The sequence below is a fragment of the Dipodomys spectabilis genome, unplaced genomic scaffold, assembly GCF_019054845.1.
Source record: "Dipodomys spectabilis isolate Male_0828 unplaced genomic scaffold, ASM1905484v1 ptg000124l, whole genome shotgun sequence".
Classification (NCBI taxonomy): domain Eukaryota; kingdom Metazoa; phylum Chordata; class Mammalia; order Rodentia; family Heteromyidae; genus Dipodomys; species Dipodomys spectabilis.
Genome location: NW_024870801.1, coordinates 577,951 through 604,451, shown reverse-complemented (window position 1 = coordinate 604,451; position 26,501 = coordinate 577,951). Strand labels below are relative to the sequence as shown.

Here is a 26,501-nt window from a genome sequence, read left to right as displayed (position 1 = left end):
GATTGTTGCATGTCTGTCTGTTCTCTTGGGATTGGTCCTTGATGTTAGACCTTTTGACCCTTAGCTTTAATCCCCGTTAGCAGTTCCTAAGGGTGAGCACTCTGTTCTGTACTAACATCGAGCATCAACGTTTCTCAATTTGATGCGTGAAAAGTATATTCTTGTGAATAGTTTTTGTTTGCTTTTTGTAGCTATGAATAACATTTTCATGTGGCTATTATATTTAATAATTTCTAAATAAGCTGTCAATCCGTACAGGTTGTATAAAAAGGTCAAATATATTGACTTTATTTATTTATTTTTGCTGGTCGTGGGGCCTGAACTCTGGGCCTGAGCTCAAGGCTAGCGCTCTACCACTTGAGCCACAGCACCACCTCTGGCTTTTTTGCTTATGTGGTGCTGAGGAATCGAACCCAGGGCCTCATGCATCCAAGACAAGCACTCTACCACTGAGCCACCTTCCCAACACTAGTTTGTTTTTTAATAGTGTTCCTCTGCCCTCTTTTGGTAATTTTTATTTTGTAGGGAGATGATTTTGACTTCAGTGTGTAGAATAGATGGGGGTGGTAGGATGGGACAGGAGGAGGTGTCTTGTGTGTGGATGAGAGGTGTGAGCATGTCATGTGAGAGGTGAAAGCATGTTGTGTGGGTGAGGGGTGGGTGTGAATATGTCGTGTGGGTGAGGTGTGAACATATTGTGTAGATAAGGTGTGAACACGTGTGGATGAGAGGCGTGAGCATGTTGTGTGGGTGAGGTGTGAGCATGTGTGGATGAGAGGCGTGAGCATGTTGTGTGGGTGAGGTGTGAACACCTGTGAATGAGAGGCGTGAGCATGTGTGGATGAGGTGTGAGCATGTGTGGATGAGGCGTGAACACGTGTGGATGAGAGGCGTGAGCGTGTCGTGTGGGTGAGGTATGAACATGTGTGGATGAGAGGCGTGAGCATGTCGTGTGAAGCGTGAGCATGTGTGGGTGAGGTGTAAGCATGTGTGGATGAGAGGCGTGAGCATGTCATGTGGGTGAGAGGCGTGAGCATGTCATGTGAGGTGTGAGCATGTCGTGTGGGTGAGGTGTGAACATGTGTGAATGAGAGGCGTGAGCATGTCGTGTGGGTGAGGTGTGAACATGTGTGGATGAGAGGCGTGAGCATGTGTGGGTGAGGTGTAAGCATGTGTGGATGAGAGGCGTGAGCATGTCATGTGGGTGAGAGGCGTGAGCATGTCATATGAGGTGTGAGCATGTCGTGTGGGTGAGGTGTGAGCATGTGTGGATGAGAGGCGTGAGCATGTCGTGTGGGTGAGGTGTGAGCATGTGTGGATGAGAGGCGTGAGCATGTGTGGGTGAGGTGTGAGCATGTGTGGATGAGAGGCGTGAGCATGTGTGGGTGAGGTGTGAGCATGTCGTGGATGAGAGGCGTGAGCATGTTGTATGGGTGAGGTGTGAACACGTGTGGATGAGAGACGTGAGCATGTTGTATGGGTGAGGTGTGAACACGTGTGGATGAGAGGCGTGAGCATGTCGTGTGGGTGAGAGGCGTGAGGATGTGATTGAACTGGGGAAGGAATGGATGTTCTGTCCAGAGAGGCAGGGAGTTAGAGTCTGTGGGTGTGGTTTTCAGGAAGGAGGAAGGCACGAAGGTGGTGCTCATGTTTGCAGTGCGCTGTTGGGTAGTAGGTGTTCCTCGTGTGGGATGTGGGTGTTAGACTTCTGTTATAGGTCTGTTAGCTTTCAGCTGCCTTCACAGTATCTGTCTGGATGTGGAGAGCAGGGCTTAGCTCAGGAGACTGGGCCACCCTGTCACCCAGCTTCCCTCTCTCCTCTGACATCCATTCTTCTATCTATCTATCCTCATATCCATCCATCCATCCATCCATTTAACTGCTTATCCATCCATTCATCTTTTCACTCATTAGTCCACCCACATTGCATCCATCCATTTAACCATCCATCCCCCATCCACCTGTATATCTGCCTATTCATCCAGTTTTCATTGAACACAGCACACTTGTTTAGCCCTGAGGGTTTAGCAGTGCACAGATAGAAGAGACACTATACCAGTTTGTTGGGAGCTAGCATAGGGTAAGAAGGAGTACGCTCATTATAAACAGATTAGCAGATTAAAAAGGTGTCCAAGTTAAGCCAGGCCTCAGTGGCTCACACCTGTAATCCTAGGTATTCCAGAGGTTGAAGACTGAGGTTCAAAGCTAGCCAGGGCAGAAAAAGACTGTGAGACTCTTATCTCTAATTAGCCACCCCAAAAAAGGCAGAAGTATAGCTGTGGCTCAAGTGGTAGAGCCTTGTGCCCCAAAAAGATGGGTTTTTATTTTTTAAGGTTTTTTTTTTTTTAAATCATAGAAAAGGTCTCTTGATAATTTTTACCTGTAGTTAGTTGCTAATGTCTACAGTAACTGGAATGGTCATGCTGTGTTGTGTGGTGTGTTTTTCAGGCACAGATTCATACCAGCATACAGTGCAAGCTGCAGTATGGACATTTGTCCTACTTACTTGGTGATAGGACAAGCAAAAGACTGACAGAGTACAGCAGAGTGATCACTGTAGATGGCAACATATGCTCGGGGAAAGGCAAGCTCGCGAAGGACATCGCGGATATTCTAGGTATGGATCCGTGGCACGCAGACGTCATCTGTCCCTCACGTACATGCTCGCTCATCCTGCCTTGAATTTACTTTGTAGTGACTAGGTAGAACTGGGTCTAAAATAGGCATTTCACATTTTTTAAATGCTTAAAAGCTGTTTTTGATATTAAATCTATGCTAATGGTCGGTTTGGTAGGCATTGCAAGCAGACTCCTTCTGTGAGCACCATGATGTGGACTGTGGCAGCCTCCACACGGACAGAGCTACAACTTAGAACTGCTTCTGACTTCTGCGCTGAGGCTTGTCCACCAGGCCTTTCTTTGGCATTTGATAGCAGTTGTGCGCTTACACAGCGGGGTTCCAGAAGAGGTCCTGGGAAAACCACACTGGAGTGCAGTGTGACCTGCAGTGCTCACATGCTTCCACTGTGTTGCTTTAGGTGCCTCGCATGCTCCCTTTCCATGCCATGACATGTGGGCGGGGGAGCTGGTGGGAGGGTGGCTTTCTCAGCCCTAGAAGTGGCATCCAGATAGGTTTTGTGTTTTGGTTAGTCTGTGCTGCTCAATAGTGGGAGCAGAGGATGGCTCCTGCTTCATCCTAGTATTTCTCTTTTTAGGCATGAAGCACTTCCCTGAAGCAGGGATACATTATTCAGACAGTACCACAGGGGACGGGCGGCCCCTGGACCTGGAGATGGCTGGCAGCTGTAGCCTGGAGAAATTTTATGATGACCCAAGAAGCACTGACGGCAACAGCTACCGTCTGCAGTCCTGGCTGTATGCCAGCCGGCTCCTGCAGTACGCAGACGCCCTGGAGCACCTGCTGAGCACAGGTCAGTGTCCTTGGCCAGGGGGTGGGCACATCAGCCACTCTCAAGGAGCCAGTAAGTAGGGTTTTTCTGTCAGTTTTCCTGGAGGTAAATTTTGTTTCTGGTAAGATTATAAATTCCTGAAATCCATTCTATCATTGCTTCAGAATAATGTTAAAGAGGAATTGTTTCACTTTTGTGTGTGCACTGGAGTGAGCTTTATGGACTGTATGTAATTTTTATGCCACTGCTTGAAGCACAGAAGTGAAATGTGTAAAAGGGCGGAGAAAAGAGAACTTGTAAGTGACTGGGAGGAAGCTGAAGATGGAGAGAGTGTGCCTTACAGAGCTGAGATGGCAACAGAGCAGGCTGCTTCTGGAAGTCTGATGGTCAGGATAGAAGCTAGGCCTTGAAAAGATTGGCAGAGGGAGGCAAAATACTCAGGGCTCTCGGGACCCTTACAGTAAGGGAACATGTGTCCCTAGACACATCTTGGTGAGGAAGAGGTGGTCAGGGGCTGTGTATTTGGATAGTCTGGGAGCCAGGTATTAGGAATCAGTTAGGAGGTGAAGAGAGGGGAGCTGAAAGGGCACGTGTAGATAAGGGCCCACCCAGGGACTGTTTCACAGTTCTGGGAAGCAGAAGCAGGTGTACATTCAGGACCTGATTCCCAAACATCCTGAGAACTGAAAACAGACGTGCTGCTGGTTCTGGGCGAGAGCCACTGTGCTGTGTTGGTTGAGTCATAGGTGGGAGCCATTGTGTATGTGCTGGTGGTTGGTGGCGGTAGGAGCCATGGTGTGTATGTATGTGCTGGTGGTTTGGTGGTGATTGGAGCCGCGGTATGTATGTGCTGGTGGTTTGGTGGTGATTGGAGCCGTGGTATGGGTGTACTGGAGAGAGGTGCTGTGTGTCTTTGTGTCTGTGAGACAGTGGTTGCTGCATGGCTGTCAGCCCAGCAGTCATAGTGCTTTTGAGGAGTTGGAGCTGAGAACAAGACCCCTGGATAATGAAGCAGCAGACTGTCAGTCACGTGGTTGGGACTCACGGCCTCCTACGCCATTCTCTCCCCATATATGAGTACATGTCCACGCAGTGTGGGACCACGCGCCTATATCAGACTGTTGTACCAATCACGCTGTTACCTTGCCTTTCCAACATTTACTAGTGACTTTCTTCATGAGAGTGATACTCATCTTGGTTAGTAATGCTCTGAGCATGTGCTCCTGACATATGCGTGAGCTCCCTGATGTATGCATGTGTTCCTGACGTACCCGTGAGCTCCCTGCTGTGTGCATGTGCTCCTGACGTACCCGTGAGCTCCCTGCTGTGTGCATGTGCTCATGACGTACGCATGAGCACCCTGATATACACATGTGCTCCTGACGTACACATGAGCTCTCTGATGTGTGCATGTGCTCCTGACGTACCCGTGAGCTCTCTGATGTGTGCATGTGCTCATGACGTACGCGTGAGCTCCCTGATGTGTGCATGTGCTCCTGACGTACGCATGTGCTCCTGATGTACGCGTGAGCTCCCTGATGTGTGCATGTGTTCCTGACGTATGCATGAGCTCCCTGATGTGTGCATGTGCTCCTGATGTACGCGTGAGCTCCCTGATGTGTGCATGTGTTCCTGACGTACGCATGAGCTCCCTGATGTGTGCATGTGCTCATGACGTACGCATGAGCTCCCTGTTGTGTGCATGTGCTCCTGATGTACACATGAGCTCTCTGATGTGTGCATGTGCTCCTGACGTACGCATGAGCTCTCTGATGTGTGCATGTGCTCCTGACGTACGCATGAGCTCTCTGATGTGTGCATGTGCTGTGCTCCTGACGTTCGTGTGAGCTCTCTGATGTGTGCATGTGCTCCTGAAGGGTGTATGCACCGGCCCCTCTAGTGGCCATGGGGGGAACTATAGAGCCTCACTCAGAGCATCACTAACCAAGGTCAGTATCACTCTCATGAAGAAAGTCACTAATCATTGTTGAAAAGGCAAGGCAACAGCAAGACTTGTGCAACAGTCTGCTTTGGATTTTTGCACCAGGCCCCAATTTCAAACCCCATTTAGTAGTGTGGACATAATAGCTCTTGGATCACTATAATGTCTTTTTGAAACATACTCCAGTCTTTATATTCTGACAGCCTATTTCTTAAAATGAAAAACAGCTGGGTACCAGTGGTTCACACCTGTAATTCTTGCTACTCAGAAGGCTGAGATCTGAGGATTGTGGTTCAAAGCCGGCCTGGACAGGAAAGTCAATGAAACTCTAGCTTCAATTGACAACCAAAAAAGCCAGAACTGGAGCTGGGGCTCAAGTGGTAGAGAACCAGCCTTGAACAAGAAAAGCTAAAGGAGAGTCTCCTGCCCTGTGTTCAAGCCACATACTGGCATGCACACACACACATTTTTTTACTTGTTAAATGCACACTAATTTATTTACTTTTATGCTGCACAAATCTATTAACTAGTTACTTAACAAGTACCCTTCATGTGCCAGGCTTATTGAGGGCCTGCAGAACGGAGGTTTATATTTTCATAGGGACAGAAAACAAGTCTGAGAAGTGTTAGTTGTAATGGGCTGTGGCAGGGCTGGAAGGTGCGGAGGCCCTTGCCGAGGCCTGGCAGGGCTGATGGTGGTGACTTGTACTTGTGATGTGTTGGGAAGACTTGTGATGTGTTGGGAAGAGCAAGGCTGGAAGTAGATGGAATGAGGTTGGAGAAAAAGCCAGGTGAGACTTGGGGCCTGGAAAGCCATAATGGGCTGGTTTTTTCTCTGAAGAAGAGAGGAAGCCATTGGGAGGATTGGGCACACTGATTCTGTGCTCAACTCAATAGGAAAGTGACCCTCTGTTCCCTGGGGGTGGGAGAGCAAGCGGGAAGGGAGGTAGGGATGCGGGGCTATTTGGAGTCATGTGTGGGACACACAGATGGTGTGTGAGGAGGGGGACATGGGGTATGCGAGGAGTCCTAGACCCGGAATCTGACTTGTGCTGTTAGGCAAAACAGCACTGAATGGAAGTAAGGGCAAAAATCTCTTGTTTAAAAACAGAAGTGTGGTGGCACATGACTGTAGTTCTGTCCTTTTGAGATGCAGAAGAAGGAGGACACTGAGTTTGAGGCCAACCTGAGCAAAGTTAGCAGCAAAAACTTATAAACAAAAGTACAGACGAAAGGCCTGGGGTTGTGGCTCAAGTGGCAGAGCCCCAACCTAACACACGCTATGCCTTGGATCTCTGGTACTGACTAAATAAGTAACACACATGTATACATGTGCACACACACACACTCACACACAATGTTACCAAAAACCAAAATATAATTTTCAAAAGTGATTTCTCACTTACAAATAGCATAGTTTTCTAATGTATTTGGTCTGGAATCAATGAGTAAATGATCTCTTTTTCTGTTTCTAAATTGAAATTCCTAGTTAGCAGTGCCTTTTATCTCTCTGGGTTTTAATTTTTGTTTTCATGATTTCAACAGGACAAGGTGTAGTCTTGGAGCGGTCCATCTACAGTGACTTTGTCTTCCTGGAGGCGATGTACAAGCAGGGTTTCATCCGAAAGCAGTGTAAGTTCTGACATGCGAGCTCCATGTTGTATGCACAGCTCCGTGTGCAGACATGCTTCTGACGTACACGCAAGCTCCCTGACGTGCACACGAGCTCCTTGATGCATGCATGTGCTCCCTGATGCATGCATGTGCTCCGGAAGGGCATTATTCCAGCCTCTGTAGTGGCTATGGGGGCACTGTTCTCTGAGTGTTGTAGAAGGGGTTGTTACCTAGAGACAACACCATGGCTAACCACATTTCTACAGGGAAGACGGAGCTCCCTCCTATCTGCCCTCTTCCCTCACCTTTCCCTGTGGATGGAAGCCCAGATGCTGGACAACACAGATACCCCACAGCTCCCGCAACCATCCCTAAAAATCAGCCCCTCACCTTTGGCCCTGCAGGACTTCGGATTGTCCAGCAGGATGGAACTGAGATGTCTTACTTCCCCTGTGCCAGCCCTATGTGTTGCCAATATCATCCTCTCTGATAGGAGGTGGCTAAGGGCAGTTGGGAGATGCCCCCAGTCTGTCATCTCTTGTCTGCACTGGTCTCTAAGTGCCGCAGAAGACAGGCAGTGGGACTTTATAGAAAAGCCTCTTTTTGACCCTTTTGTACCTGTGCATCTAGAGCCCTCAGAAAAAGGTTCCATGGCCTCTGGAAAGCCATCCCATGCTCACACCTAGAGTGTGCACACATAGCACGGCTCCTGGAAGGTGTCCCATGCTCACACCTAGAGTGTGCACACATAGCACGGCTCCTGGAAGGTGTCCCATGCTCACACCTAGAGTGTGCACACATAACACGACTCCTGGAAGGTATCCCATGTGTTATCCCCTTCCCCCAGCCCCTGGAAAGCTGTCCATGCCTTACTTAGAACATGTGCCTCCCACAGCTCCTGGAAGGCCATCCCATGCTGCACCTAGAATGTGTAACCCCCACAGCCCCTGGAAGGCTGTCCATGCTACACCTAGAATGTGTAACCTCTCCCCCCACCATAGCTCCTGGAAGGCTATCCCATGCTACACCATGGACACACCCATGTGTGTTCCTCCCCACATAGCCCCTGGAAGGCCTTCTACATGCTACACATAAACATGTACCCCCCCAGCCCAAGGCCTTCCACATGCTCACACCTTTTGCTGTGCGGCAGTGCTAACTCCAGGCCCTTCTCACACCCTCTGGTAAGCTGTCCATGCCTGGCATTTGTGCTCAGTGTTTTCTGCTCTGTTAGGTGATGTGCAGGTTGTCATACAGCTCTGAGAACTGTGTATGCTCTCTCTCACACCAGGTGTGGACCACTATTACGAGGTGAAGAACCTCACCATCCGTGAGTACCTCCCCCCACACCTGGTGGTCTACATCGACGTGCCGGTGCCGGAGATACAGAGGCGAATCCAGGCAAAGGGGGATGTAAGTCAGCCTTTGTGTCCAGATCTGGGGTTTTACTGCATGAGCCATTCCTCCTGTCTGTATTGCTCTAGTTATTTTTGAGATACAATCTTACTGTTTGCCCAGGCTGGGCTGGTCATATCCTCCTAATTATTCTTCCTGTTGTAGCTGAGATGGCAAAAATGAGCTACCGTGCTTTACATGAGGATCTCATGAGCTTTTTGCCTGGACTAGCCTGGACCCACGATCCTCCCAATCTCAGTTTCCAGTAGCTGGGGTGCCAGGTGCAAGGCACTTACCTAGCTGTTGGTTGAGATGGAGTCTTACACACGTTTTGCCTGGCTTGTCCTGGAACCACATTCCCCCTGACCTCCAAGTAGCAAGGAGTATAGGCACCTGTCATCAGTGCCAGCCTCTGGGCTTCTTGTGGTACACCTTTGTTATGTGATCAGCACCTAGCAGAGCTCTAATTCCTTACTGTTCTTGCCAGGTCAGGTGACACATGCAGCAGGTCCCGGTGAGTCTGTATGTGGAGGGGAGATGCGTGCTCAGCCAGCCTGAGTGGGTGACACCTGCAGCTGAGTCTGGGGCCACCTGGTGAAGAGCTGCTTTCCCTGTGCCATCTGTCATTTGAGTGGCTCTGTGCTGACACCCTGCTCTTCCCAGGGGAGCTGCAGGGGTCTCATGTCCTACTGTTCCCATGTTCTTGCCCTGGCAGGGCCTGAAGTGGCCTTTCCCTCTTCCTGCATACCGGCCTAGAGCAGTAGCATGCACAGCCAGTTGCTGTCTTCTGATTGAGGCTGCTGGGTAGCAAGCACCCTGCTTAGGCAGGGTGGAGTGTAGAGGCGAGCACAGCCAGCTCGGCTCTGAGGTCAGGTCTGTGTCTGCTGCAGTGCTTAGTCCAGGAGGAAACACGGTTTTGCTCACGGTGTCTCATGTGAGGCCCTGGGGTTCCCTCCCCAGAGCTCCTTTCTTGGAGAGGTTCACAAAGCTCCTTCCAAATGGCAGGCTCCTGTAGAGCGGACATGGGGGCTGCTGTTGTCCTTTGCTGTCCTGTGCAGCTCAGTTGCAAGCATGCATGAGACATGCAGCTCCCTACGCAGCCTTAGGGAATATGTGACACATGGCAAAGCTAACTGGTAACTGAACATTTTGTCTGGTATTTGCGGTTAGATTTTGTGACAGTTGTGTGTTTGTGGGTGCTCTCATGGTCAGTCTACATGTGATCTTACTTCCCTTGGACCAAACCTAGTGATAGAGGTTTAGACCCTGCCATTCTCCTATAGCACTTCTTCACCCCGCATTTACCAAGCTGGCGCTGCACACTGGCCATCAGGGGCTCATGGAGCGCAGGCGCTTGCCCCAGGCCCAGGCCTTGCTGAGGAAATCGGTCCCTTTTGTGGTCAGCATGGGAATGCAGCGCCCCTGGCAGGTGTTCCCTGGGCCTCCACTGCATGCAGGAAATGCTCTTGTCCCCTCCCTCCCCCATCTCCTCACCTCTCTTTTCTTTTCATCAGGCATAATTCATACTCCAGTAAATTCACTTACTTGAAGTATATAACTAAGTGATTTTTAGCAAATTTACCAAATCCAGCAACTACCTTGTTTAGACTGTTTCTGCCATTTTGTAAACTGTAGGCCTGTCCTCTCTTCCCTCCTGTGCCAAACCACATTTACTCTGTGCAGGAGCTTATGTTCTGTGGAGCAGACAGACCTGTGGTAAGCAAGGAAGTAACAAGGTAAAGGCCATAGAAATGGAGCAGGGTGAAGAGAGAAAGCAGCGCAGCCTTTGCTTTGCTAAACTCTAAATTTAGAGTTTTAAATACGAAAACTTAGCATACATCAGACAACAAGGGATGTAAAGGAGAGAGTGGAGGGGTTTGACAGGGACGGGGAAGAGGTAGAGGTAGAGAGGTAGAGCCTCTGACGGGCGGTGGCTGAGAGCAGTTGGGAGAGGCCAGGTCTGTCATCTGTCTGCACTTGGCTCTTAAGTGCCGCACAAGATAGGCAGCAGGACTGTTGTACCTGTGCGTCCGGAGTCTGTGAGCTCACTGGGCCAGGCTAGGTCTTCCCTGCACTGAGGCCCTTCCTGGCTCCCCACAGTGCCTGCAGTGCATGGCTTGGTGGTGGAAAGCAGTGCCGTGGGCTGTCTTTGCATTTTACATATGTACAGATAAAAATAATGATGTCTGGTCAGCCAGGCACCAGTGACTCACACCTGTAATCCTGGCTACTCAGGAGGCTGAGATCTCGGTTTGAAGCAGCCCGGGCACAAAAGTCCCTGTGAGACTCTTATCTCCAATTAACCACTCAAAAACTGGAAGTGGTTCTGTGGTTCAAGTGGTAGAGCACTAGTCTTGAGTAAAAAGAGGCTTAGGGATAATGCCAGACCATGAGTTCAAGCCCTACAACCAACCAGAAATAAGGTAAAATGATGGCTGAATGTTACCTACTTTGATTTTTCTGCTTTTGTTTAGCCACATGAAGTGAAGGTCACCACAGCCTATCTCCAGGACATCGAGAATGCCTATAAGAATACCTTCCTCCCGGAGATGAGGTGAGCCCCACCCCTGCTGCTTGGTAGGGCTGAAGCTGCTTCCCATTACATCCTTGTCTCTGGCTTCTCCAGTGCCGGGTGTTGCCCCGGGGTTTCAGTCAGTGTTTGTGAACAAGGATGGTAGGAGACATTTCAGTTCGATTTTTGTGAGGTTTTGGTTTGCTTATTTTTCCAGTATTTTTTCCTGTTTCATTATGTCCTAGACATTAGTGCTAGAAGTACACCAAACTCCAGTCCATGAAATGTTTCAGCACTCTCGGACCCAGGTAATTTTGAGTAAATAACGTAGGATTTCTTGAGATCCTCAGGGTGCCTATGGAGAAGTAGATGAGAATTAGTTTCCATGAGTGCTTGGTGGGTTAGAGGAGAAGACACAACTCCTTTGTCTTCCTCCCTGGCCACTTCTTGTCTTGTAGGGAGCACAAGGGAAGAGTGTTTTCATCCAGGCTTCAGCTGCTTGCTCTGAAGGTCTGGGAGTGTTGTGTAGGGAAGTCATTACTGCTGCCTTAGTCCAAGTTCACGCCTTATAGGAAATCCCGGAGTCATACGGTGTTGTGAAGAAAAACAAAGCCATAGTAACTATGAAGAAATGCTCTAATTTACATTTTTATTTATTTTTACTTCTTCATCATAAACATTGCAACTGATGTTACTGCTTCTCCTGGTAAGCTTGTCTTCTGTAGGAAAGACAGTGGCCTGTAAGCGCCTTTCACCCTGTTCTGCTCTGTTTTTAAGACCAGATGTGCAGGAGAAGAAGCTATTTCTATAGTCTAGGCCCAAGGGAATATAGAGAGCTACATAAATGCACAGCATAAGCAGAGGTAGTTAACTTTTGAATTCCAGTTCCAGACATCCCTCCGAAGGTCTTCTGGCTGCAGACAGCTGGGAAGGAGTTTCCTCATCAGTCATCCCAGACTGCTTAGCCCTGACTTCAGGGATCCAGGGTTTCACCTGCACACAGACAGTGAGATTGCCTCTTGCTTGCAGTTGCTTTCAGGAGCCTGCCTGTCAGGGCTTCCGGTGATGGTGAGGTATAGCTAGCAGCAGGGTCGAGTACCTCCCTTCACTGGGCTCTGCACACTCAAGCTGCACAGTATTTTGTCCTGAGATCTCAAATGTAGTCCACTCCAGAGTCCAGATACGCCTCTGAGGCTCAGGGAGGTTAAAACAGACAGCATAGCCATCGCAGTCCTCACTGGTGGCTGGGCTGTTTTTGGAGGCCTCTGCTCAAAGGTACAGGATTGAGTGGTCTCTGAAGGAGGATTTTACAAGGCGGCCTGTGCAGCCTGGGTGATCTGCTGCGGCACCCTCTGGTACCCATGCCCAGCTCCACTGCTGGGCTGCAGGCAGTGTGCATCAGCGCTGTATGCCTCTAGGTGGCGTTGCAACTCCGGTAACCCAGACACACCGCTCAGCACTGCACCCTGTTAAGAGTGGTGGGCAGTGTGAGAGAGCACTGCAGGGGTGCTGCCTGTGACCTAAAGGCCTTTCTCGGGCCTTTGAGGTCATTGCCAATTTTCCCGTCGTCCCAGTGCTGTAATTCACTCATGAGGTAGAGAGCCACACTTACCTGGGAGAAAGAGGCCTCCCTGATTCCTCAGAGAAAACGAGCCTGAGATTTCTAGGACAGAAGAGCTCAGGTCACCCTTGCCCAGGGATTTGAGACTATTGAATTATAGCGTATAAACCTTAGCTGACATTTGTTCTGTTTATTTTGCCCCCAGCTTCAATCACCCATAAGGCAAAAGTACGCACTAGACCCTCTGTTTATGGCTCTGGAATGGGTGAGGTCCACTCTGAGTGAGGAGCCATGACCACTGATGCCTGGGTCTGGTTCATTTTGCATTTACATTTGTTCCCACACTGACTACCTCCAGGGAACGGCGACTTAAGCCAAGCTCTTCCAGTGCATTGTATGAACAAGGTCAACATAAAGCATTTTCTCCAGTGTTTGTTGGAATCACATAAAGTGTCACTGTGAAGTCTAAGATCATTCTTCTGTCTACTTGTGTCAGGGGCTTTGTCACCCGCAGCCCTTGTGGAGAGCAGGGTGCGTGTGCTCAGCTCATCGACATGCTTTTTCTCAGGAATTGTGGTTGGGCTTTGCTTCTAAGAAGTAAGCAGTCTGTGGCTGCACATATGAGTACCAACACATGTGTTGAATTGATTGACTTTTCTAGATGCACATTAGCCATTATGACCCCTCTTGTTAGTGTAGATTTATTAAGTCTTGAGCATTTGGACAAGCAGGGTCTCTGTCCTTGTGAAGTATATTCTGTCTGACCGCACAAGCTGTTTGTATTTAGAACAGCCATATAAATTATGGGTCACTTGTCATATTTAGAAGAACTCGTGCCAAAAGTATTTTTCATGATCTGTGTTTTAAGTGACTTATACGCCCTGACCATTCTCTGGAGTTTCAAGTTTTCTCCTAGAAGTTCACTATGAAACTTAAAATTCAGGAAAACAAAACCTATTCCAAATAGGTTATAATGTAACATTTCTAAGTCATTTGTGTTTTAGAATCAGAAGGCATTTTCCAGCAGGAGTAATCTTCGGTACTCCTGGTCTGGCCTCCTGATGGCTTGTCTGCCAGGGCCTCTGGTGGCTGGGTGACGGCTGAGGCGGCTCCTCCATGTGGTGAGGTCCAAGCTTCTCAACCTGCTGGGTTTCAGTCACCTCCTGGCTGGCCAGCCAGGTCTCAGAACGGTCTGTGTCAACCCAGGGGGAAAAGGACCGTGAACGGCTCTCCCCTTCTTCTGAGCCGAGACCTTGTGGGGATTTACCAGCGCCCAGACAAAAGACCGAGGGCTAAGGGAACTGAGCTGGTGCTACCCTGTTGCATGGTTACTGGGGGTGGGGTGGCTCTCATCAGTGGCTATCCCACCTGCCATGCCTGCTGCTCTCTGTGCAGCCCAGGAAAGCCAGGCTGCTCTGCCCTGCGCTGTGGTGGAGAGTGCAGGTGTGGCATCAGTGACCCCTGTCCCGGGGGTGGCCAGGATTGCCCCCCTGCAGCAAGGGGTGGTGTAGACAGGAGAGGCAGCCCGGGAAGCAGGCCTGCTCTTGTCTGTGCCAGCAGTGAGCACACTGCCACCGTGTCACCTTTGCCTCTGCCCTCAGCGCTCTGTCCCACTCATGGCCTATTGCGTTAGGCTTGGAGCAGGTGACTTGAGCGTCTGTTCGTGCATTCGGATTCCTGATGTTGACACTGAACTTGGTCTTGCTTTTTCCTACAGTGAGAAATGTGAGGTTTTACAGTACAGCGCAAGGGAGGTTGAAAACTCACAGAAGGTAAGAAAATGGTTGGGAAAGTGGGCATTCTTGTTGTCATTAAGTGGTTGTACAGAGAGGGTACGGTTCCATGTGTCAGGTCATGAGTGCAGTGCGTCTTGGTCGCTGTCGCCCCTTCAGTCCCTCTCCCCCATTCCCCACCCCCATCCCCACCTCAAGTTATGTAGTTCAGTTTTCACATAGTGTACAATGAATGTAATGACTGTTCACGCTTCCCTCCTTCCTTTCGTGTGTCCCCCCCCAATGCATTGCTGCTTCCTGGTATTTGTTTTTTAAATCACTGCATTACTTACTAGAGGAGTTGCACCTTTGGACCCCTCCCCTAAGCGTACCCTCCTTCTGTCAGTTTGTGTGTAGATATATACATAAACCCTGTATGTTATCATGTATGCTTGTATTGTAGGTCCAGCTTTCACATATGAGAGAAAACAACTGCTGTATTTCTCTGCAAATGACATAATATTCTTTCCAATGGCTGAGTAAAATTCTATTGCATATATGTTGCATACATTTTCTTGACACACTCATCCGTTGTGGGGCATCTGGGTTATTTCCATAACTTGGCCATTGTAAATAGTGCAGCAGTAAACATGGATGTGCAAGTTTCTTTACAGTATTCTGGCTTGTAGTGTTCTGGGTAGATGCCCAGGAGTAGTACCACTGGATCATAGAAAAGTTCTGTGTTTAGTTTCTTAAGGAATCTTCAAACCACCTTCCAGAGTGGTTGTACTAGTTTACATTCCCACCAACAGTGGGAATTTTCAATGCTGGAGTCATACTGGGGTGAATTAGAATCTCAGTGTTGTTTTGAGTTACGTGTGCTTTGCGGCCAGGGATGTTGAGCATCTCCACATGTGTGTATATCAGCAATTTTTAGTTCTGAGAAGTCTCTGTTTAGCTCCTTTTCTGATTACTGCTTGGGTTATTGATTTGGGGGGATTATTCTGGATATTAGACCCTTGTTGGATGTGTTGCTGGGAAAGACCTTCTCCCATTCTGCTGGAGGTCTTTCTAGTTTAGTAACAATGTCCTTTACTGTGTAGAAACTTTGTATTCTGATGCTGTCCCATTTGTTGAGTCCCTCACCTATTTGCTGAGTCCCTGGAACTCTTGAGAAAGTTCCTGCCTATGCCAGTAAGTTTTAATGTCTCTCCTACCCCTTCTTATAGTTATTTCAAGGTTTCAGGTTTGATGCAGAGGTTTTTATCCATTTTGAGTTGGTCATAGTGCAAGGTGACAGACAGGTACCCAGTTTCAGTCTTTACATGTTGATAGTGGTTATTCTTCTAACATTTGATTCATCTTCAGTAGTCTTAGAAACCAGGTAAATTGTTCTGTCCCCACAGATTTTGGGAATGTTCATATTTACTAATTGAGAAGCCCTAGCCCAACCCATCACCTTCCCATGGTTTTGATTTTTTAAATAATGTTGTTTCTATGATCTTAAAATTATAGATGGTGAAAATGCAAAGAATGTTGGGTCCACTGCTTCAGCATTTTTATTAAACACATAATAAAGTTGAAAGTTGGATTAGTTAATGGGACAAGTCGTCATTTAAAGATGGCCACTTGTCCATTCTGTAAAATTCTAGTAAATCTCAGTGGAGTTTTGAGGGAATTTCGTGGGTAGTAGCCAAGGGGAAAAGTAAGTTGAGATACTTTTCCATACTGTAAAATAATAAAGGCACTATAATATTAATGTTAGCATTAACAAGTAGGTAACATAATAGAGCAAGACAAAACCCAGGCCTTGTGGTATGACTGCCTTGCAGATATTAGGCCCCAAGTCCAAGCCCAGTACCACCAAAAACAACAACAGCAACAAATAAACACTCTAAACACAGAGTCCAGAAATAGGTGTGTGTGTGTCTTAGTTTGGCAAAGTCAATTCCTGCAAGAGGAAAATGGGTTTGACAAAATTGAAATTATCTACTTGAGAAAAAGTAGAACTTGTATATTATATATTATGTGTTAGAATAAATTACTAACAAAACAGCAAAAGGTATTGGAGCCCAAAAGTGCAGTGGAAGTTGTGAGCAGAGCTGCCAGGGGAGTGTCCAGTACTGATAGCATGAACAGCACAGCGCAGGGTGAGAGGAAGGGGCTGGGTGTGCCTGCAGCAGGCAGCATGGCTGCTTCCAGACAGGCTCTGCTGCTCTGGCTCTGAGAATTCTTTTGAGATACTGTTTTTTTTTTTTTTTGCTTGGATGAATGAATTGTATTTTATTTCCTTGCCTTCTTTATTTCTATGGTGTTGATATATTTATTTTTAGGTTATTTGTTTTAGTGTAGATATTTAATTTATGTATTAGAGTAACACGTTTTGTCTTAAGATAGTTATGAGTTCATCGAATAGACTCAAATTTTTGATCCTTCTACAGAAGCTGGAGCTGGGACTGTTGAGAAGAGCATGGGGATGAGGTCGCACTGAAGATTGCTCTCTAGGGGGTCAGGTGTGGAGCTGGACGCTCAAGGGTGCTGGGTCTCTGAGAGGCCAGGTGTGGAGCTGGACACTCAGGGTGCTGGGTCTCTGAGAGGCCAGGTGTGGAGCTGGACACTCAGGGTGCTGGGTCTCTGGGAAGTCAGGTGTGGAGCTGGACTCTCAAGGGTGCTGGGTCTCTGGGAAGTCAAGTGTGGGGCTGGACTCTCAGGGTGCTGGGTCTCTAGGAAGTCAGGTGTAGAGCTGGACGTTCAAGGGTGCTGGGTCTCTGGGAAGTCAGGTGTGGAGCTGAACACTCAGGGTGCTGGGTCTCTGGGAAGTCAGGTGTGGAGCTGGACACTCAGGGTGCTGGGTCTCTGGGAAGTCAGGTGTGGAGCTGGACTCTCAAGGGTGCTGGGTCTCTGGGAAGTCAGGTGTGGAGCTGGACTCTCAAGGTGCTGGGTCTCTGGGAAATCAGGTGTAGAGCTGGATGTTCAAGGGTGCTGGGTCTCTGAGAGGCCAGGTGTGGAGCTGGACACTCAGAGTGCCTGTCTCTGGGAGGCCAGCTCTAGATGGACACTTGGGATGCTGTTTCTCTCTTGGGAGTATGTTGATTGGGTTACCCAGGCTATTTCCAAGGCTGTCTTCCTTCTAGGGTAGACTGGGAGAATGTGAGTAGTCTGTTGTTACTGCTGTCTTTTCCCTCCAGTCTTGATTCTTTTTCCCCAAGCTGCCAGGATTGCTGCATCATGCACCCCAGTATTGGCCAGGCGGAGCAGGTGGAGCCTTAAGAATATTTTTTGAGTTTGGTGACTCTTCCCGCCAAATATTTGTAACTTGTAGTGCTTCCTCATGTAACTGTCTTATATCTCTTTTCACCTGGGATTTTCTTCTGTCCTAGGTGGTAAATGACATTGAATACCTCAACTATGACAAAGGCCCTTGGCTGGAAGTAGACGATCTCTTCTTTCACTATCTGCGGTTGCTGTGAGTCATAGTGTTTGATGGTGGTGGGGGGCTGCGGAGTGGGGCGTCGTGGAGTAGGGGTCATGGTGTTTGGTGAGGAGTCATGGAGTGGGGGTGGGGGTGTTTAATGGGAGTGTTTGGTGTGGAGCTGTGGAGTGGGGGTCGTGGTGTTTAATGGGGAGTGTTTGGTGTGGAGCTGTGGAGTGGGGGTTGTGGTATTTGGCGTGGAGCTGTGGAGTGGGGGTTGTGGTGTTTCGTGTGGAGCTGTGGAGTGGGGGTTGTGGTGTTTAATGGGGAGTGTTTGGTGTGGAGCTGTGGAGTGGGGGTCGTGGTGTTTGGTATGGATCTGTGGAGTGGGGGTCGTGGTGTTTGGTATGGAGCTGTGGAGTGGAGGTTGTGGTGTTTGGTATGGATCTGTGGAGTGGGGGTTGTGGTGTTTAATGGGGAGTGTTTGGTGTGGAGCTGTGGAGTGGGGGTCGTGGTGTTTGGTATGGAGCTGTGGAGGTGGGGGTCATGGTGTTTGGTGTGGAGCTGTGGAGTGGGGGTTGTGGTGTTTAATGGGAGTGTTTGGTGTGGAGCTGTGGAGTGGGGGTTGTGGTGTTTGGTGTGGAGCTGTGGAGTGGGGGTTGTGGTGTTTAATGGGAGTGTTTGGTGTGGAGCTGTGGAGTGGGGGTTGTGGTGTTTGATGGTAGAGGGGATTGCCATGTTTGCTAGAGGTAGGGAGCTGTGGGGACAGAAACAGTTGTTCTTTTGAGTATAGTGGATCTACTTACAGCTGCAGACCCTGCTGAACCTTGAAGTCATGATGGTTCGGGTTAGATGTGAACACGGCCAAGCAGAAGTGTTTCCTTCCATACAGTTCTTGAGTTCTCTAATCCATCACTTAATTTACTGCCATTATTAATTCAAGAAATATTTTGCTTTAGTTGTATTCTAGGCATTACTTCAGATTTAAGAATTTAAAGTGCAGGATAAAATTTCTGCTCCAAACGGAGTATATTAGGGACTAAAGTAAACATTTTTAAACAGTGTGAGTCCAAGGGACTCTCAGGTATCCCCAGTCACAGGACCATGAGTGGTTGGGGTGCAGCAACCATGGGCTCTGGAGGTCGCAGAGGCCTCTGCCAGAAGAGGCTAGAGCAAGGACAGGACTGGGCTGCAAGGTTTAAGAGCGTTGGGACAGGAGTGGGAGCAGAACAGAGCAGAAGACTGGGGAAGGGTCCTGGGAGAACCCTGGGGGCCCTCATTTCTTCTAGAATCATAATTCCCTTTTGTTTTGTTCAGTTTATCGAGCTCAAGGCCTCATGCGTGCTAGGCAGGGCTGCGTGCTTCTCTCTCACCTTTGGTCAGGTGTGCAGAGCAGGCATGCCCTCTGTCTTGGTTAATGCTCCACTGACGGGTAGAAGATGGGTTCAGCCGAGTGCTGGGGACTCAGGCCTGTAATCCCAGCTACAGGAGAGGCTGAGATCTTAGGGTCACAGTGTGAAGCGAGTCTGGCTACAAATGTCCAAGAGGCTCCATGTCCAGTTCACTAGCAAAAAAGATAGGCTGGAGGTGTAGCTCAAGGGGCGGATCACCGGCTGAGCCAGCACACTGAGCTTCAGCTGAATGTAAGTCCTGGAACTGGAACAACAAAACAAAGCATGGTCTCTGCTGTGGGAAGAGTGCCGAGTGTCTGTAGATGGAGCTGATGGACACGGTGGCTGGCTGGACCTGTCCTCTGAATCCCTCTGCTGCGCCTGTCCGTTTCTGAAGGACAGGGTTAACATCTGCTACCACAGACCCCACCTTGCTGTTTCTCCTTTGAACTCTCAGTTTGTGCTGAGAGGTTTGATGGCCTGTTGTTAGGTTCATCTGCTTTGGTGGGTGACTTCTGAGGGAGTTACCCTTTAGCACTTTGCTCAGCCCGTGTGTGTGCTGATACTTTCCTTGTCCTCAGGTCTGCTCCTTCTGAAGTTAGTAAAGCCACTTCTGCTTCTGGTTAATTTAAGCGTAGGGTTTCAGTGTCCTTGTAACTTACCTGTATCAACGTTTTCTTGTGAAGGAGAGGTAAGTGGGTGTCTTAAAATCCACTCTGCCATCCCTGCTTCTCTATGGTGTGCCTGGACCATTCACGGTGAAGTGAGCACCGCTGGTCCGGAATGCAGACGCAGTGCTAGCTCCCAGTTTCTCCTCTCCCCGCCCCCCCAACCCTCACACTTAGTTTAGCATTTTGTGAGATTCCAGCTTATATCCTACCTTCAGCTGCAACATCAGCAATGTATTTCTTCTTGTTATTACAGCGGTACTGTGAAGACTGCAGCAATGCTTTTACAGTTGCTGTTGAGCATCTAGTATCTTCCCTAGCTGTTCCCTGGCCGTGCAGTGCTGACAGCCTGCTTCCGCCGCTCCCTCCATCACTCTCTCTCTCTCTCTCTGTTGGGGTGGGTTCCCTTCCCACATACTGCGATCATCACTGCATTGCTACTGTGGTTTTTTTGTTGGTTTGTTTTTAGCATAGCTAACGCATCACATCTAGGGTTCCACATTCATAGATTTCAACCTTGTGCAAAGCCTGTTAAGACTGCAATTACACTTAACATGTACACTTTTCCCGTTACTCCTTAAGCAGTCTAGTATCACAGCCGTGCATAAGGCATGGGCTGATAAAGCGCACAAGGGGGCATTCCGAGCTCTGTGTGAGTGCATGCCTTTTTATATAATGAGCATCCACAGGGCTGGGCATCCTGGGGGTCCTGGAACTCTTCCTTGTGGGTACCAAGAGATGCCTCACTGATTTTCAGCTTTTTCTTACTGTGAGGACAATAATGACAGCTCCAGGCTCCTCACTTTGGGTGCTGGAACTTGGTCCCCACTCTTTAAAAACTGATAACTTGTTTACTGGACATTACGGGATATGTATATTGGTAAGTTGAGTTGAGTGTTGTCGCCTGCTCCCTGTGCGACATCCTCACCCACCCTGTAACTACTGTTTGTGTCTGAGCCTGCATGCATGCGCGCTCTGCTCTGCAGCACTCCTGTACAGCTGAGGACCTGCTGGTGCCGGGGCCCGCACTTGCTCCCTGGGCTGTAGGAAGGGGGGTGCCACCAGCCATCCTCGCTCAGGTGCTCCTCTTCCCTGAGCTGCCCTCTGCGGCTGACATGCTCCATTTTTGCCTTTCTCTCCGCTTCTTTCACTGTGCCGCCTTGTGCTTATTCTGGATCTCTGCTTCCAGTCAGCTCAGCTCCACCCCATCGTGCACACTTCCCCAGGGTGGCTTTTGGTGTCTCACAGAGGCCCTGTTTCCTCGCAAGAACACCCCTTCAGTGGCTTAGTTGTCTGGGCTCAGATTCCAGTTTGATTTCCTAGATTGAACTCAGGATTTGAGCCTCTGCTCTGCTTCTGCCATGACCACCAGAAAGCCAGTTACCCTTCTAGGCCTTGCACCTCCACTGCTGATTGTCTGCAAAGCCTGGTCCCTGCTCTTCTGCCTGCTGATGGTCTGCAGATCCTGAAATGCTTCAAAGCCTGCTGGGACCCACCACTCCTGAATCCTCCATGAATTCCTACAAGCTGGTTCTTATGTGACCCTTGTCTGTTAAGGTTATTTATAGCTGGCAGGATGTGTGAGCTGTCGTGTAAGGAAAGGTGATGGTCCTTAGATCCTTCTGCCTTGTGAGAGTGAAGAATGTCTGACCGTTGACCTCCCCCCACCCCCACCCCCAGTAATACCTTGTCATTTTCTAAACATAATCTAAGATGTGTATTGATTTAACTCTGTACCATGTCCAAAACTCATGTTACAAAGTCATAATTGTAGTAAATTACTTAGTTATATGTTTATATGGCATAGAGAAGGATCCTGTAATTTCCCCCAATTTTAAATTACAGCATTCAATTAATTGTTTTCCTTCAGTTTCCTATGGTTTTGTCCTGTCCTTTTCCTCATTTTATGTAACTTCCCCCCCGTGTTTCACAACATTGTACAGTGTAATTGTGTTTATTTTCATTTGAGTAGCATTTCTTAAATGACCAATTTTCTGAGATAATTATTGTAAATATGCTATTTTCCATTTCTAGTCATTTTGTACAGAGCCTGCCAAATTATGGGTTGACATTTTTGTACCGTCTCAGGTCTCTGTGTTGGTATGTAATTACCTGTGTGTGCTTGCATTGAGGCAGTAATTGACAGATTACTGTGCCTGTGCCTGTATCCATGACTGGCTGTTGCCATTTGGGTTGGGTCACAGATCGCCAGGTAGGAGTCCAGGTGTCCCCAAAGCTTGGCCTCCCTCCTTCAGAGTGTCTGGGACTGAATAGCATCTTTCCAACGTGGAACGAGGGCTCGGCTTCACACAGAGTGTGACAGTTTAGGGAGAAATGAACAGCAGACTGTGGGAACATTGTAGGAGAAAGTGTGGATTTTGTTTGTTGTGGAACAGTTTGAGTTGTAAAACATAATCTGCCATTTCGTTTTCTGCCTTCCTACCTCTTGTTTAAGATACATGGCAGTTTCGTAACTAGACTTTGGTGTATGTCTTCTTCTTTCTTGTACTCTTTGGCCTCAAGGATAGTTATTCTCAGTTTTTAAATTGTGTGTGTGTGTGTGTGTGTGTGTGTGTGTGTGTGTGTGTGTGTGTGTGTGTGTGTGTGTGTGTGTGTGTGTGTGTGTGTGTGTGTGTGTGTGTGTGTGTGTGTGTACAATGGTCCTGGGGCTTGAACTCAGGGCTTGGCTTCCGACCCTGAGATTGTTTGCTCAAGGTTAGAACTCTACCATTTCATGAGCCACAGCTCCACTTCCAGCTTTTGGTTACTTGAAGAGTCTCACAGCCTTCTCTGCACTGGGCTGGTTTTGAATCACAATCCTCAGACGCCAGACACTAGATAGTTTTACATGTGTGAGCCATGGCACCTGTCTAGTGTTCAAATTCTTAAACGGGGCATACTGTGGACTGGCTGTTTTCTTTTAATTGCTCTTTGCGTCCTGAATTGCAGAATTCTTCATGGTGTCTGTGTTCCTTATGTATCTCCAATCTAGAATAGATGTAGGCTTATTAGAGACATTTCCTCATAGTGACAGATGGTAAGACTGGTACACTGAGGGCTGAACTTAGATAAAATTAAGTAGGGTATAGGATAGGGGCAGATTATTTTTTAATCTTCAAAGATACTGTTAAGTTTATTCCAAGATTTTTTTAGGGTTGCATGTGACCTGTAATTCTTCCAAATTACACATAGGTGGCACTGCTGCCCTGAGTAGGCCCAGTGCTCCTAGGCCATTAAATTCTTTCAGATTTTTCCAGTATTTTCTTAACGATTTTCAACCTTTTTGTGGGGGATAAAAACTTCTCCTAACCACCTTTTTATTTATTAATATATATTTACTAAAACATGAAGTTTAATTTTAGTTGAAATTTTTAATTTGGATATCAAAGAATTGCTTATAACAGCTGTAGAGGATTATGCTTATTCACAGGAAAGGCTGTGTGCATGTGTACAGAATCGGCCCACGAGTGTGAGCACTGTGTCGGTGTGAGCATTGTGTTAGCGTGAGCAGTGCTGCTGGCACTTGGCTCTGAGAGGAAGTCTGCCAAGCAGTGTGAAGTTTGATCATAGCCAGACTGCATTTCTAATAACTGAACCCTACAGTCTTACAAAATGTAGCCACTTTGGGACCTTTACACACTTTCCTGTTTGCCTTAATAAGCTTTTAAAATATTTGAATATTTTTCTGGTGGGTAGAATCACCTTGATATACTAAGAAATCAACATAAGCTTTGAAGATGTGCACTGTAGCTGTTTATCTCTCTGAGTGGAGCCCGCTGGAGAGCAGGCTGACTGGGACCTGGCAGCATTTCCTCGGAGTGACGGGATCATGGCTCATAGCGGGTGGGACCATGTGTGGTGGAGGACCTAGGACGTGCCCATCACATCGTCCATCCCCTACTGTCAGCCCAGACCCTGGGTTTGCAGAGCAGGCCTGGGCACCTTCTTGTAAGGTGTGGCTGAGAGCCAGGTGCATTGGTAGATTTTCACTCAAGCTGGGACAGGAAGGCCTCTACAGCTTGTTAATGGGAAAATAGCCACTGAAACTATTTTCTGTGTTTTGAGCCTGTAAGAAAGATTTTAATGCTTTCTAAAGCTCAAAAAAGGTTTTTTGTCTTCAAGTGTAGAGATTATATTCAGATTAAATTAAGATAAGAAAATATCACAATATATAAAATGACAATAAAATCTTAGTGTTATAACGGTATATACAAATATCTTAGCATTTGGCAAAATGCAATGGTAGAACAAGGAGACCATCCCATGGTTTTAATTTATCGATGCCAAAGAAATGACCTTTTTTTTTTTTTTTTTTTTTTGGTCAATCATGGGGCTTGAACTCTGAGCCTGGGTGCTATCCCTCAGCTCAAGGTGAACACTCTACCACTTGAGCCACAGCGCCATTTCTGGTTTTCTGGTGGTTTATTGGAGATAAGAATCTCACAGACTTTTCCCAGCTGGGCTGGCTTTGAACCTTGATCCTCAGATCTCAGCCTCCTGAGTAGGATTACAGGCATAAGCCACCAGTGCCTGGCCTATACCTTTCTTAAGTGGTGGTGTCATGGACCACCCTCTGCAGACCTATGCTCCAGTGAGTTCTGTGGGATACTGACAACTATTCTTCAGACAGAAACATCTGAGCCCTGGTTTGTAGCCTAGCAAGGCCCCTTCCCAAGATACGGTAATGTTACCCACTTCTGCGGAGGGCTTGTCTGTGTACAGTGCTGTGACATAGCCGTTGTTGGTAACCTTCTCTCCTGTCCCTGGGTGTGAAGCACATTCGGCTCCTCATTCACATTTCCGAACTGTGTTCATTCTCTAAAGCCATCACTGAGGGCTCCCAGGTGTTAGAAGAGGCCCTCAGCATCTAGAGCAGCTTTAGCAGAGCAACTGCCATGGTCCCCTTGGTCTTGGGGTGGAGTTTGTGCTAATGAGATAACTACTTTGCTAACGAATAGCATTTTCCTGAGTGGATGCTCATTTTTTGACACCCGTACCCATGGCTGTATTTAATTCGTGTTGTCTTTATCTTTAGGATCCAGGATAAGTGGGAGGTATTAAACTACACGGCCATCCCTGTCTATCTCCCAGAAATTACAGTTGGAGCTTACCAGAGTGCCCGGGTCTTGCAGAAGTTCAGAGAGGTGAGTCCTGAAGCAGGAACAGGGTTGGTGGGCGCTCAGGGGGAGGTGGGACAGACAGATGCTCCTGGGCCTCAGCGTTACTGCCATGTCATTTACCAGTCACACTGTCTTGATGCACAAGTCTATTCTGCATTCTTTAGTTCTTTGACCCCTCCTCTGCAGTGCTGTGTGACTAGGAGGCTGAGTGTTCCCATCCTCTGCAGTGCTGTGTGAATAGGAGGCTGGGTGTTCCCTTGCTCTGCAGTGCTGTGTAAATGGAAGCTGGGTGTTCCCGTGCTCTGCAGTGCTGTGTGACTAGGAGGCTGGGTGCTCCCGTCCTCTGCAGTGCTGTGTGAATAGGAGGCTGAGTGTTCCCGTGCTCTGCAGTGCTGTGTGAATAGGAGGCTGGGTGTTCTGTCCTCTGCAGTGCTGTGTGACTAGGAGGCGTGGTGTCCCGTCCTCTGCAGTGCTGTGTGACTAGGAGGCTGGGTGTCCCGTGCTCTGCAGTGCTGTGTGAATAGGAGGCTGGGTGTCCCGTGCTCTGCAGTGCTGTGTGAATAGGAGGCTGGGTGTTCCCATCCTCTGCAGTGCTGTGTGAATAGGAGGCTGAGTGTTCCCGTCCTCTGCAGTGCTGTGTAAATAGGAGGCTGAGTGTTCCCTTGCTCTGCAGTGCTGTGTGACTAGGAGGCTGAGTGTTCCCTTGCTCTGCAGTGCTGTGTGAATAGGAGGCTGAGTGTTCCCGTGCTCTACAGTGCTGTGTGAATAGGAGGCTGAGTGTTCCCGTCCTCTGCAGTGCTGTGTGAATAGGAGGCTGAGTGTTCCCTTGCTCTGCAGTGCTGTGTAAATGGAAGCTGGGTGTTCCCATGCTCTGCAGTGCTGTGTGAATAGGAGGCTGAGTGTTCCCGTCCTCTGCAGTGCTGTGGGAATAGGAGGCTGAGTGTCCCGTCCTCTGCAGTGCTGTGTGAATAGGAGGCTGAGTGTTCCCATCCTCTGCAGTGCTGTGTGAATAGGAGGCGTGGTGTTCTGTCCTCTGCAATGCTGTGTGAATAGGAGGCTGAGTGTCCCGTCCTCTGCAGTGCTGTGTGAATAGGAGGCTGAGTGTTCCCGTCCTCTGAAGTGCTGTGTGACTAGGAGGCTGAGTGTTCCCGTGCTCTGCAGTGCTGTGTGACTAGGAGGCTGGGTGTCCCGTGCTCTGCAGTGCTGTGTGAATAGGAGGCTGAGTGCTCCCGTGCTCTGCAGTGCTGTGTGAATAGGAGGCTGAGTGTTCCCGTCCTCTGCATTGCTGTGTGAATAGGAGGCTGAGTGTTCCCGTCCTCTGAAGTGCTGTGTGAATAGGAGGCTGAGTGTTCCCGTGCTCTGCAGTGCTGTGTGAATAGGAGACTGAGTGTTCCCGTGCTCTGCAGTGCTGTGTGAATAGGAGGCTGAGTGTCCCGTCCTCTGCAGTGCTGTGTGACTAGGAGGCTGAGTGTTCCCGTGCTCTGCAGTGCTGTGTGACTAGGAGGCTGAGTGCTCCCGTCCTCTGCAGTGCTGTGTGAATAGGAGGCTGAGTGTTCCCGTCCTCTGCAGTGCTGTGTGAATAGGAGGCTGAGTGTTCCCGTCCTCTGTAGTGCTGTGTGAATAGGAAGCTGGGTGTTCTGTCCTCTGCAGTGCTGTGTGAATAGGAGGCTGGGTGTTCCGTCCTCTGCAGTGCTGTGTGAATAGGAGGTGTGGTGTTCTGTCCTCTGCAGTGCTGTGTGAATAGGAGGCTGAGTGTTCCCGTGCT

General features: G+C 48.6%; 1 protein-coding gene across 1 annotated transcript in view; it reads left to right on the top strand.

Moving 5' to 3' along the window:
- Window positions 1-26,501, top strand: part of Ndufa10 (NADH:ubiquinone oxidoreductase subunit A10) — a 43,503-nt gene that overhangs the window by 2,688 nt on the left and 14,314 nt on the right. The window contains exons 2-9 of the mRNA XM_042689070.1: window positions 2,449-2,617; window positions 3,215-3,430; window positions 6,897-6,983; window positions 8,257-8,378; window positions 10,835-10,914; window positions 14,151-14,205; window positions 17,526-17,611; window positions 24,652-24,760. Coding sequence (XP_042545004.1) covers window positions 2,449-2,617; window positions 3,215-3,430; window positions 6,897-6,983; window positions 8,257-8,378; window positions 10,835-10,914; window positions 14,151-14,205; window positions 17,526-17,611; window positions 24,652-24,760 — 924 coding nt within the window. The remainder of the gene's footprint in view (window positions 1-2,448; window positions 2,618-3,214; window positions 3,431-6,896; window positions 6,984-8,256; window positions 8,379-10,834; window positions 10,915-14,150; window positions 14,206-17,525; window positions 17,612-24,651; window positions 24,761-26,501) is intronic.